Consider the following 13,294-nt stretch of genomic DNA (forward strand, 5'->3'; position numbering starts at 1 on the left):
TGAGAGTCACTTAGTCTTGTCCTCACACGGTTCTTGTTAAAGTTCATAGCAGAGAATGTCTTCTCACACAAATATGTTGAGCGAAACAAGCTCAGCATTTTCTTAGCCAATGTCCGAATCTCTTGAAACCTGCCCTTATCCAGTTGGCGGTAAAAGTTCACAAGAGAGAGCTGTTGGTGACGACTGCGTAACTCGCTGTCACAATGCAGCTCAGTGAGCTCAAGCTGCAGCTGATCTGGAGCATCATCGGGGTCAACAGAGAATGGAGAGGAGAAAAGGCTGATCTCATTTTCAATAGCTGCAAAATCTTGAAAGCGCTGTTTAAACTCTTCAGCCAGAGATGCAATGTCTGCTGCATACCTGCTCATTTGCGCACTGATATTGTCCTGTGAAAAACTGTTCATTACTTCCTGCAATGCTGAAAAATGTATGGTATTGGGCTGTGTTTGTGACAAATGCCTTTGGAAAAGTTGCAGCTTTGTTTCAAAGGCCTTGAGGTGTGAATAAAGCTGGTTTACCACTGCATCTTTTCCCTGAAGACTCGTGTTTAGTACATTCAGATGCTTTGTTATGTCAATTAAAAACCCCAAATCAGCCAGCCAAATAGGATCAGATAGTTCTCGCATCGGTTGCCCCTTTGTTTCCAGGAATTCTTTGATTTCCTTTCTGAGAGAGTAAAAACGCTGCAGTGCAGACCCTTGACTGAGCCATCTTACATCGTTGTGATATAAAACATCTTCATATTCAGCCTGGATGTCCAGTAGAAACTGTTTAAACTGGCGGTGGCACAGAGCTTTAGCACGAATAAAATTAATATTCTTTACAACCGGTTTCATAACATGATCATATTTGAGATATTTAGCACAGAGAACTTGCTGATGAATGATACAATGGAGTTTAATAGCTTCGCCTCCTTCTTCAATCACCTTGTTACAGATTAGGGTTGATAATCCACTTCTTTCACCAACCATAGCAGGTGCCCCATCAGTAATAACCCCAGTAACTTTGTTCCAGAGCAGTTTCATGTCATCTATTGCGGAACTAACGGCAACAAATAAATCTTTTCCTCTTGTTTGATCCGTAAGGCTTTGGAGGTCAAGTAGCTCTTCAGTCACATTTATTTCATCGTCCACCCCTCTCAAAAAAATCAGCAACTGAGCTGCGTCAGATAGGTCTGTGCTTTCATCACAGGCTATTGAAAAGAAGTCAAAATCCTGTCCTTTGGATATCAACTGTCTCTTATTATCTGATGAAATATCGTCAATTCTCCGCGCTACAGTGTTACGACCCAGGCAAATGTTGGCAAACTCTTGCTTCTTCTCGGGACAGATATTCTCAACCATTTTCATAATGCACTCTTTAATAAATTCACCCTCAACAAAAGACTTGCAATTTTTAGCAATTAAACGTTGCCACCTCATAGCTTGCCTTTGTGGCATTTTCATTTGACTCACAGGCTCTTGTGAAAAATTGCTGTTGTGACATTAAAACCGCTTCAAGTTGCTTCAGCTTTTTACTGCGGTCGCGCCCTGTTAGTTTGTCGTATGTGCTATGTCTCGTCTGGTAGTGTCTCTTGACATTAAATTCTTTATAAACGGCCACAGTCTCTTGACATATCAGACAAACACAGTGATTCCGTATTTCAGTGAAAAAAAAATCCACTTTCCACCTTTCCTGGAAACGGCGGCCCTCACTGTCAACTTTCCTTTTTTTATTTATAGTCGCCATTTTATAAATTGGCCAGAATGGGAAGAGTGAATGGTGCAGTGCCAGAGTAAAAATGTGGCCCTTCTGGAAATATGTTTATGAGAGTAATATGACAGGAATTACATTTTGGAGATCTGTTCCTTGTTCATATTTAGCAAGCATAATTCTGCATTATTCTGCTTCTGTTTGACCTTGGCAGGTGTAAGCTGAGTTATTTGACACGGTCAGACTCTCTGGTAGCAGCTCACACACTTCCACCACTCCACAGCGTCACAGATTCTGCTAGGTCAGGGCCCTACCTACCTCTCTAAAGCTCCCCGCATCCCAGCCCATGAAATGGAGGTCTGTCTCACACCCCAAATACAGCAGTCCCGCGGAGGAGGTAGCTGGAGCTGAAGTCTCTGCACGTCAGCCGGGAGGGGAAGAGACACTTCACGCTGGAAGCCCTGACGTCACCGCCCTCTGTCGCTCCCAGTTTGCTGCAGTCAGGCATGCGCACTGCCCTCTGCTCTCAAGCAGACTGTCTGCCATAGAAGGGAGGGCCGTGAAAGGGCCACATTACGCTGGAAGCCCTGACGTCACCGCCCTCTGTCGCTCCCAGCGCGCTGCAGTCAGGCATGCGCACTGCCCTCTGCTCTCAAGCAGACTGTCTGCCATAGAAGGGAGGGCCACATTACACAGAGCAGGGAGGGCTGTTGGAGGGCCGTATTAAACCGACCCCCGGGCCGTAAATGGCCCACGGGCCGGACTTTGGACATGCCTGATCTAGGCTAACAGATCCAGCTATGGAGGCAAAATTACAAATAAAAAAAAAACCCATATAAGAACAAGGCAATCAGCATTCACATGGGACATAGTTGTGGAAGAGGGTGAAGATCCACTTTGAGCTGGGTAGTGGCCTTGGTTGTACACATACCATGATTTATTACTTTGTGGCCATGGAAAATATTGTACCCCTGTTTGTCAGGCAGTACCAGCCACCTAGAAAAAAAAAAAAGCATCAGTCCTTGCCACAAGTGTAAAGAGTTTAAAGGAGCCCTTAATATGTAAAATTTAAGAAGTCCATTGTATAGTCCTTTGCACCCCAATATTTATCATGTTTTCATTGTGGTCATAATGGGAACTGCTGTCTCTTTTCTCATGAATGTGCTTTGCAGACTACTTCTGATAGAACTATAGAGGGGAGCTCTGGGATCCAGGGAGCACACTGGTCTGTATTTTATTTAGCCATTCAGAAAATTATGCCAACAGCAATAGAGATTCAATAGAATGGCAACCAGCTGTACAAGACGAATAGTAAAACAAGAGCTGATTACCAAACATGCTTTCTCTTGAGTGAGTGACTATCTCTCTAATATTTGTAAAGTCTCTTCCCATTATTAAAAGCCATTTTTCTTTTCTGTTTTTTCCTCTAGCTTTGTTCCAATAGTTGATGAACCTTCCCTACAGATTGACTCATTAGATCTCTCAGAAAATAGGAAAAGAAAAACTATCTTCAAAGATAACATTTTTCTGTTCTTGACTGCCAAGCAGGTGCGTACTATGTGTGAGGGTGAGCAATTTATATTCTATGTATTTTCCAGTATCTCATTACAGCTACATCTGTGCTTCATCTGTTCTGTGTTGCACACGGTGGTCAGTGTATGGTGGAGAGAAGATAATGGGATCCGCACTCTGTTGTAAATATTCCCCCTCCGTGTTACTTACCTGGAACAAGTATGCCAGTAAGGACTTCTGATTGTACTCTGACTTTTCCTGATGTGCATACTTTTTCAGGTCAGTGCCTTGTATTTTTTTGAACTTAGAGGGTCCATGTATTAGCCAGAAAACAAGCATCATCAGAATAGGATCAAAAATGACAACCCCCATGTGAGTCTGAAGAAAGCATTACTATAAGACATAGATTTTAAGACTTTTAAGAAATCTTTCTAACAAACAGATCACTTTATGAAACAATTTTCTGAAAAATAATTGTACTTTTGCAAAATACACAGTGACAGACATTAGCACAAATGGTCTTTCCACAGGAAATGTGTGTGCAATCATGTGTTCAGTTACCTTAGGGGCAAAAAACAGGCATGTAGAACAATCATCAGCTGAGAATCTGCCTGTTTAGATATTAGTACTTATAATAGTACTTATAATTAGTACTTAATAAAAGAGAAGTTCGGGAATTGCAAAAAAAACAGTCATACTCACCTAGATGGCTGCAGCACCGATCCCAGCTGCAGCTGTCCCCCACTGCCTCTGAGACTGAGAACTGCGCTATCAAACACTGCTAATTGCTCAGTTCTCGGTCTTCAGGCTGCCGAGAGCTGGTGACTCTCATTGGAGTGCTGGGCTGTGGTGGAGACGGGAACAGCTGGATCAGGCTCTCAGTGACACACAGAACTATAGCCAAAACAAGCTTTGACCATATTTCTTCTTTAACTACTATTTCCAATTCTGTGAATCAACTTTTCTTTTGATATATAATGTCATCTGCAAAAAATATTGTCTGTAACCTTTCATCAATGACTAAATGTCCTGAACAGAGTTTTTCTTCAAGCTCCTACTTTAGGTCTATGGTTAGCTTTTTATCAATGACCAAATTGCTTGCATGTTACGGTGCTCTTGCTATTGATAACAAATATAAACGTAGAAGTTGTACACATTTTGTTAGACTTCCTCTAGTAGTTAATTGCATTTGAAGCCATATTAGTTTTTTTCTGCTTTTCTGAGTGTCCTTGTTTGATTGTTATGTGAAGAATCTTATTCTGTGCAGCACAAGAAACTGAGCCCAGCAGTTCACTTTGGTGGTGCCAAAGCCCAACTGTTAACAGGAGAATTGGATGACAAGCATCTGCTAGAAAACCCAAAGGCTTGTGTAATCGATTTGGGAGCCACAGAATCCCAGCTGTCTGAATCTCAGACCCCAGCCTGGGTCACATCTATTATTAATATTCTTCAAGGGTGAGACAACATTCCATATATGTTTCCATAGACCTAATGAGAAGAGGAATCTTGATTTTGTGCTGGGATCAGTTAGAGACCTGTTCCTTACACTACAATGAAAAAAAAAATGTTGGGGTATGGCACAACATTGTGGTGTGTGTTTGCTTTGTTCTTCATTGAATATCAGAGCCTCTTGAATGCCTCCTGGACATCTTTATGTCAGCAAAGGTAGATCATACAACCCAACTCCAGATAGGGTGAAGAAGGGATGAAAATTCTGCTAGCCTTTATTCATTTCTTTCTGTGCCCACTAGGGAGATTTAAGCTAGCCTTCTATCTTGGTGGCAGAGGTTTGAGGAATGATAAGTTATAGGGAAATCTCCCCAATAGCATCCCAGTGTGCCAGGAACTTCTGCTCCCTGATTCTTTCTCCTGGTGTCACATGGATAAAAATTGAAGGAGATTTTCCCAAAGACAATAGCAAAAAGCCAACAAATGTAGTAACTGTACCCATATCCATGTTTTTACAGGCACAATTTAACAGTGGACAAAAAACTGTAGATGCTGACTTTTAAAATACAGCCTAGGCAATCTGAGCGTAAGTGGGAGCGGGTATCTGCTCCCCCCCATCCTCAATGGGGAGCAGAGGACAAAGCATTAAAACAGTTTTTTTTTCAGCTGAAACTCCGCTTTAAAGTGGTTGTAAACCTCATACATGAAATATGAACAAAGCATATTCTTCTATAGTGTGTGTATAAGGTCTCAATCCAGAGCACAGTGTCATTTCTGTTTGCTCCCCCATTCCTCTGCTATCTGCATGAGTCACTTCCAAAAAGAGAAAGAGAAAAATGGTGATGGGGAGGGCACATCCTGTGACTGACAGCCTCAGCTCTGTTCCTGTGTGGTGGGGGGTGTATCCCTTCTCTTCAATCACAATCAGAGCTACTGTCCATTTTCCTGACAGTTCAGACAAACTTTATAAGTTCTGGACTTAGAACAGATATAATGAAGAGAAAACTGCAGATAAACCGGTGCAACTTATGTGGGATAATTTTTTTTTTTTAATCTCTGTATATCACCTGAGGCTAGTCACTTCACTGGGTAAATGTAAGGGTTTATAATCACTTTAAAAGAACTGATTATTATTCTAAGTTCAGGAACTTCCAGAAGCTGGCAATTGTTTGCTTCCTTGCCGCAAAAAAAGAAATAGATGAGTTTACTTTATTAGGAATGCCTAGTATTGGTTTATTAAAGTGGTTCTAAAGTCTCAAGAATTTTTTACCTTCATGCATTTTAGTCAGGAGAGGGAGGGCGCTGGGCCGAGGCAAGGCTTTGTGTGTGAATGAACACGCAGAGCTGGGGCATGGGAGCGTGCCTTCTCCAGTGCCCCCATAGCAAACTGATTGCTATGGGGGCGCCTTACAGGAGGGAAGAGGGCCAGGAGTGCCGAAGGGGGACCAAAGAAGAGGAGGATCTGGGCTACTCTGTGCAAAACAACTGCACAGAGCAGGGAAGTATGACAAGTTTGTTATTTTTCTGAAAAAAAAAAAACAAGCCTCAAAGGGTATTTTATTAGGCTGCAGTGGAGGACCACGTTGATCCTATTGCAAGTTCTGATCCAGAGGTGTTTTGCTTGTGGGCATGACCACCAAATGTGGATCATAGTTCCTCCTTGTGATCCTTGTAAAATGTGCAGTGCCGCTCTAAGCTGAGATGAAGGTCTCCCCGTTGGTTTCAGGGAAGGGAGCAGGCGCATATGCACCATTCAGAGGCGTTAAGACATTGTCAGGAAAGAGAAGGGATGCTGCTCAACAACCCAGTGCTTAGTATATGGATGAATGTGGCCTCAGCCGCTCTAGACACACACCCTGCCACATTTTGCCCCGCCCACCATGGGCTTGGTAACAGAGGTCCTAGTTTTTCCTTATTGGCAACCTAAACCTTTTTATATGTGTTTCATCTTTGTATTTTACTGTTTGTAAAAGTATACTGTTTCAGTATTCACATTATCTTGTTATACAGTCAGGTCCATAAATATTGGGACATCGACACAATTCTAACATTTTTAGCTCTATACACCACCACAATGGATTTGAAATGAAACAAACAAGATGTGCTTTAACTGCAGACTGTCAGCTTTAATTTGAGGGTATTTACATCCAAATCAGGTGAACGGTGTAGAAATTACAACAGTTTGCATATGTGCCTCCCACTTGTTAAGGGACCAAAAGTAATGGGACAATTGGCTTCTCAGCTGTTCCATAGCCAGGTATGTGTTATTCACTCATTATCCCAATTACAATGAGCAGATAAAAGGTCTAGAGTTCATTTCAAGTGTGCTATTTGCATTTGGAATCTGTTGCTGTCAACTCTCAAGATGAGATCCAAAGAGCTGTCACTATCAGTGAAGCAAGCCATCATTAGGTTGAAAAAACAAAATAAACCCATCAGAGAGATAGCAAAAACATTAGGCGTGGCCAAAACAACTGTTTAGAACATTCTTAAAAAGAAGGAACACACCGGTGAGCTCAGCAACACCAAAAGACCCGGAAGACCACGGAAAACAACTGTGGTGGATGACCGAAGAATTCTTTCCCTGGTGAAGAAAACACCCTTCACAACAGTTGGCCAGATCAAGAACACTCTCCAGGAGGTAGGTGTATGTGTGTCAAAGTCAACAATCAAGAGAAGACTTCACCAGAGTGAATACAGCGGGTTCACCACAAGATGTAAACCATTGGTGAGCCTCAAAAGCAGGAAGGCCAGATTAGAGTTTGCCAAACGACATCTAAAAAAGCCTTCACAGTTCTGGAACAACATCCTATGGACAGATGAGACCAAGATCAACTTGTACCAGAGTGATGGGAAGAGAAGAGTATGGAGAAGGAAAGGAACTGCTCATGATCCTAAGCATACCACCTCATCAGTGAAGCATGGTGGTGGTAGTGTCATGGCGTGGGCATGTATGGCTGCCAATGGAACTGGTTCTTTTGTATTTATTGATGATGTGACTGCTGACAAAAGCAGCAGGATGAATTCTGAAGTGTTTTGGGCAATATTATCTGCTCATATTCAGCCAAATGCTTCAGAACTCATTGGACGCCGCTTCACAGTGCAGATGGACAATGACCCAAAGCATACTACAAAAGCAACCAAAGAGTTTTTTAAGGGAAAGAAGTGGAATGTTATGCAATGGCCAAGTCAATCACCTGACCTAAATCCGATTGAGCATGCATTTCACTTGCTGAAGACAAAACTGAAGGGAAAATGCCCCAAGAACAAGCAGGAACTGAAGACCGTTGCAGTAGAGGCCTGGCAGAGCATCACCAGGGATGAAACCCAGCGTCTGGTGATGTCTATGCGTTCCAGACTTCAGGCTGTAATTGACTGCAAAGGATTTGCAACCAAGTATTAAAAAGTGAAAGTTTGATTTATGATTATTATTCTGTCCCATTACTTTTGGTCCCTTAACAAGTGGGAGGCACATATGCAAACTGTTGTAATTCCTACACCGTTCACCTGATTTGGATGTAAATACCCTCAAATTAAAGCTGACAGTCTGCAGTTAAAGCACATCTTGTTCGCTTCATTTAAAATCCATTGTGGTGGTGTATAGAGCCAAAAATGTTAGAATTGTGTCAATGTCCCAATATTTATGGACCTGACTGTATGTCCAGTTAATCTGTGCTAAATTACAGTATATCACCTATAAAGAGCAATACACCAGCAGTCACTAAAAACAGTAGATGCAACATAACTCATCAACGTAATTCTTTATTGTATCTGTACATTTATATTTCAATATATTTATTAAGAATTTTTAGAAACATTTTACAGAAAGACAGGAGATGCAACCCACGAACATGACAAGTTGCAAAACATAAACAATAAAACAGTAAATTCAAGTACAATGTGTAGCAACATAACAGAATCGACCAATATAGCGTAATGAGGAATACACTGGTAGCATAAACAAAGTTTGATCGATTATGAGCAAATTGCTCCATAAACAAGGTGGTATGAATAATATCATTCAATTAATAGACAAAAATATAGAGAACAAAAAATGAGGAAAGAACTGAAGAAAATAAAGAATAAAATCCAGAAAAAAAAGAATGAGAGAGGGCCAGCCAAGAGTCCGTTAAATAGCAGAAATATACCGAATCCATGGATCCCAAGTGCTCTCGAATTTAGAAGTATTGTTGTTAAGTACAGGTGAAACTCGAAAAATTAGAATATCGTGCAAAAGTTTATTTATTTCAGTAATGCAACTTAAAAGGTGAAACTAATATATGAGAGACTCATTACATGCAAAGCAAGATAGTTCAAGCCGTGATTTGTCATAACTGTGATGATTATGGCTTACAGCCCATGAAAATCCCAAATCCACAATCTCAGAAAATTAGAATATTACATGCAATCAATAAAACAAGGATTGTACATAGAACAATATCGGACCTCTGAAAAGTATAAGCATACATATGTACTCAGTACTTGGTTTGGGCCCCTTTTGCAGCAATTACTGCCTCAATGGATGCTTCAATAGCAGCCTTCAGCTCTTCAGCATTGTTCGGTCTCATATCTCTCATCTTTCTCTTGGCAATGCCCCATAGATTCTCTATGGGGTTCAGGTCAGGCGAGTTTGCTGGCCAATCAAGCACAGTAATCCCACGGTCATTGAACCAGGTTTTGGTACTTTTGGCAGTGTGGGCAGGTGCCAAGTCCTGCTGGAAAATGAAGTCAGCAACCCCATAAATCTCATCTGTGGAAGGAAGCACGAAGTGCTCCAAAATCTCCTGGTAGATGGCTGCGTTGACCCTGGACTTAATGACCAGCAGATGACATGGCTCCCCAAATCAACACAGACTGTGGAAACTTCACAATGGACTTCAAGCATCTTGCAGTGTGTGCCTCTCCATTCTTCCTCCATACTCTGGGTCCTTGGTTTCCAAATGAGATGCAAAAGTTGCTCTCATCAGAAAAGAGGACTTTGGACCACTCAGCAACAGACCAGGTCTGTTTTTCTTTAGCCCAGGAAAGACGCTTCTGACGTTGTTTGTTGTGCAGGAGCAGCTTGACAAGAGGAATACGACATTTGAAGCCCATGTCCAGGATCCATCTGTGTGTGGTGGCACTTGATGCTCTGACTCCAGCCTCAGTCCACTCCTTGTGAAAGTCCCCAATACTTTTGAATGGCCCTTTCCTGACAATCCTCTCCAGGTTGCGGTTATCCCTGTTGCTTTTGCACCTTTTTCTTCCACACTTTTCGCTTCCACATAACTTTCTATTAATGTGCTTTGATACAGCACTTAGGGAACATCCAATTTCTTTTGCAATTACCTTTTGAGGCTTTCCCTCCTTATGGAGGGTGTCAATGATGGTTTTCTGCACAACTGTCAGGTCAGCAGTCTTTCCCATGATTGTGATTCCTACTGAACCAGACTGAGAGACCATTTAAAGGCTCAGGAACCCTTTGCAGGTGTTATGGCTTAATTAGCTGATTAGAGTGGGACACTTTGAGCCTAGAATATTGCACCTTTTCACAATATTCTAATTTTCTGAGATTGTGGATTTGGGGTTTTCATGAGCTGTAAGCCATAATCATCACAATTATGACAAATCATGGCTTGAACTATCTTGCTTTGCATGTAATGAATCTATCTCATATATTAGTTTCACCTTTTAAGTTGCATTACTGAAATAAATGAACTTTTGCACGATATTCTAATTTTTCTTGTTTCACCTGTATATTAGTAAGTTTATCATCAATCATAATCCAATTAAGTTTCTGTTTAACTAATTTCAGCAAAATTGTTGACTGTTTCCAACGTTTGGCTATCGTAATTCTAGCCACCAACAGGATATAAAGAATCCGTTTAACCGATTTCTTATGAATATCAGTGGGCAACAAATGAAATAGAGCTATTTCAGGGCATCGACGAATATTAACCCCCGTTAATAAAGGAAATTAAATAAACGGATCCAAAACCTAGTCACCACAGGGCATTTCCACCATATGTGCAGCATAGTACCCTCTTGTCCACAATGTCGAAAACAGCTGGGTGACACAGAAGGGTACATTTTAGCAAGACGTGTAGGGACCAGATACCACCGAAGAAGCGTTTTGTAGTTAGATTCAATGAGTGTAGCGTTAATTGAGATTTTAGATAGAGCATCAGCCGTATTCTGCCAAGTGTCCAGCTCCAGAGAAATAATTAAATCCCTTTCCCAATGTACCATATAAGAGAGCTTAATATTTGGATCAACGAGGGAAGCATATATATTAGACAGACGACCTTTCACCGTTCCCGTAGCCCTACAGGAGACCTCGAGAGGGGTGAGCGTACAGGGTTCCTTTAGTAATTTAAGTTTGCTAGTGACAAAAGACATGATTTGATGATAACGAAACAGTTCGATAGAAGGCAGGTGGCACTTTGTCTGAAAATATTGGAGAGAATATGGACGAAGTCCATCCAAATAGTCCCCGATACGCAAAAAGCCCTTATTGATCCACCAATGAAACACAGATGGTGTTAAACCAGGTGTGAATTGAGGATTATGGAAAATACAGGCTTACGGGCCCCCCATCTATCCCAGATTGTTAAAGAATATGATATGCCGTAGGGCAAAGGATGGGAGGGCGCAACTGACTTAGAAGCTACATAAGGGAGCCAACAGCATGTGGACGGCAAGATAGGGCCTCAATGCCAACCCATTGAGGCACATAGCCCCTAGCAGTAGTGCATGAGAGCTGCGTTATCTGAGCCGCATGGAAATAAGTCATAAGATTAGGAAGTCCCTGAGTTGTTTAAAAAGAGGGGGGTAGTTAGCACAATATAAAACAAACAATACGGCGCTAAATTAAAATTAACACACAAGCAACTCAATAGTATATTGCCCAAATATACAAAAAAAGACCATATACACAAATATATATATCATCGGTGTGGGGTGGAGCGGACAGATATGAGGATATCATGCATTAAAGTGACATAGATATAACTTGGTAATTAGTGTCCTTGTGTATCAAACAAATTTCATGCAGATGTGAACTGCAATGTGCCAATCCTCTATAGCTGGGGTGCCCCCTCACCTTCCTGCCCAGGCCACTAAGGACCAAAGGGCCATGGGTAATGAATGGAATGTTCCTCCGGATATCAGGTGGATCCCTCTGGCAGTAATGGTGGAACTCCCTCCTCTTGACTATATCATTAGTGATGGATGATACCAGTAGTGTCTCTCCAGTATATGGCTCTCCAACACGATCACCAGTGAAGCAAGAGAGACTCATATAGTGTAAAACCTTTTATTTAAATTCCAAAAAGAACTAAAACTTACTTACACAACACTGCAAGCAGACAGGCCTTCACACCACTCAAGGGGTGTACTGTATGTCGGAAAACGGAGCACCAAGATGGCGCCCGCGCCGGATATGACGTCAAGCCGTCGATCGTCAAAAGCTCCTCCCACTAGCGTATCTACGCGTTCGCACGATATATCAATGAAATAGAGCTTGTGAGATGGATCCCCAAATTCGGAAGAGAGTGGGGGGCCCATTGAAAATTGAAATTGTCCCGAAGATACTGAACCTCTGAAGTGGGCAAAGCAATATTTACAGCAATCGTTTTAGAGGAATTCAAAGTAAGACCCGAGGCCATAGAAAATCGGTGAAGTAAATGGAGGAGACTAGGTAAAGACACTCGAAGAACAGACACATACATAAGGACATCATCAGCAAATAAGGCACATTTATGATCTCGTTGGCCACAGTAGATATCGGAGATAGCAGGGTCAGAACGGACAGCAATAGCAAGTGGTTCCATTGCTAATGCAAAAAGTAAAGGGGAAAGGGAGCATCTCTGTCTAGTACCTCTCCCAATAGACAGAGGAGCCGATTTGTATCCATGAATAGAGACCTGGGCTGAAGGATTACAATATAGAGCCCGCAATAAAGTCAAAAAGGAGGAACCAAACCCAAATGCACCTAACATGTGAAATAAATAGGTATCTGTACATTTAATATCATTTTTGTGTCTATCATTGAATTCTGTACAGTTTGTTTTGCGTAAAACGCAATACTAACAAGCACAGACATGTTCAGTGTATAAACATGTCCATAGTATATCCACAGTCTGTATACCCAATAAATGTACTATCTAAAGTGTACCGGTCTGGGCACAGAAACCAGACCAGGAACCAGAGGGTCTAATAAAATTACTGACCTGTATAACATGGAATCCAATTTAAAACTGCAGATTGAGGGCACACTTTTGTTATTCCTGCTACAAAGTAAGGTGGTGCGGATTGTCCCTATCCTTGTATTTGATGCAGTATATCATGTCTCAGACTTGTAATGCAAACTGTACTTACAGCTCACTAGAGTCTTGTTCAATTCATGCGATAACGCAGCACAATAAAACTCTAGTGGATCCTTGTCTGACATTCCTTGTTGTATTGTGTTACAAGAAATACTAAACATAACTCTTGTTTTACAGTAAAGGATTGCGAGCCATTCCAGAAGCTGAAATTGGTTTAGCCGTTATCTACATGTCAACAGAAATATATTGCAATCCCCAGCAATGTGTAGGGAATAGAAATGGGATAGGTATGATGGCACTTAATCTACTTTCTGGTACGCTTAAAGTCATGTCGT

At 41.6% G+C, this 13,294-nt stretch overlaps 1 protein-coding gene across 2 annotated transcripts in view; it reads left to right on the forward strand.

The window, feature by feature from the left end:
• Window positions 1-13,294, forward strand: part of NBN (nibrin) — a 101,064-nt gene that overhangs the window by 38,461 nt on the left and 49,309 nt on the right. The window contains exons 6-8 of one of the 2 annotated variants that reach the window (XM_089679692.1): window positions 3,123-3,240; window positions 4,472-4,659; window positions 13,137-13,273. In XM_089679692.1, coding sequence (XP_089535818.1) covers window positions 3,123-3,240; window positions 4,472-4,659; window positions 13,137-13,273 — 443 coding nt within the window. The remainder of the gene's footprint in view (window positions 1-3,122; window positions 3,241-4,471; window positions 4,660-13,136; window positions 13,274-13,294) is intronic. The other variant, XM_089679693.1, reaches the window with a different exon arrangement.

This window comes from Staurois parvus, unplaced genomic scaffold, assembly GCF_062004578.1.
Source record: "Staurois parvus isolate SC_StPar_1 unplaced genomic scaffold, SC_StPar_1.0 ptg000230l, whole genome shotgun sequence".
In the NCBI taxonomy this organism is placed as follows: Eukaryota; Metazoa; Chordata; class Amphibia; order Anura; family Ranidae; genus Staurois; species Staurois parvus.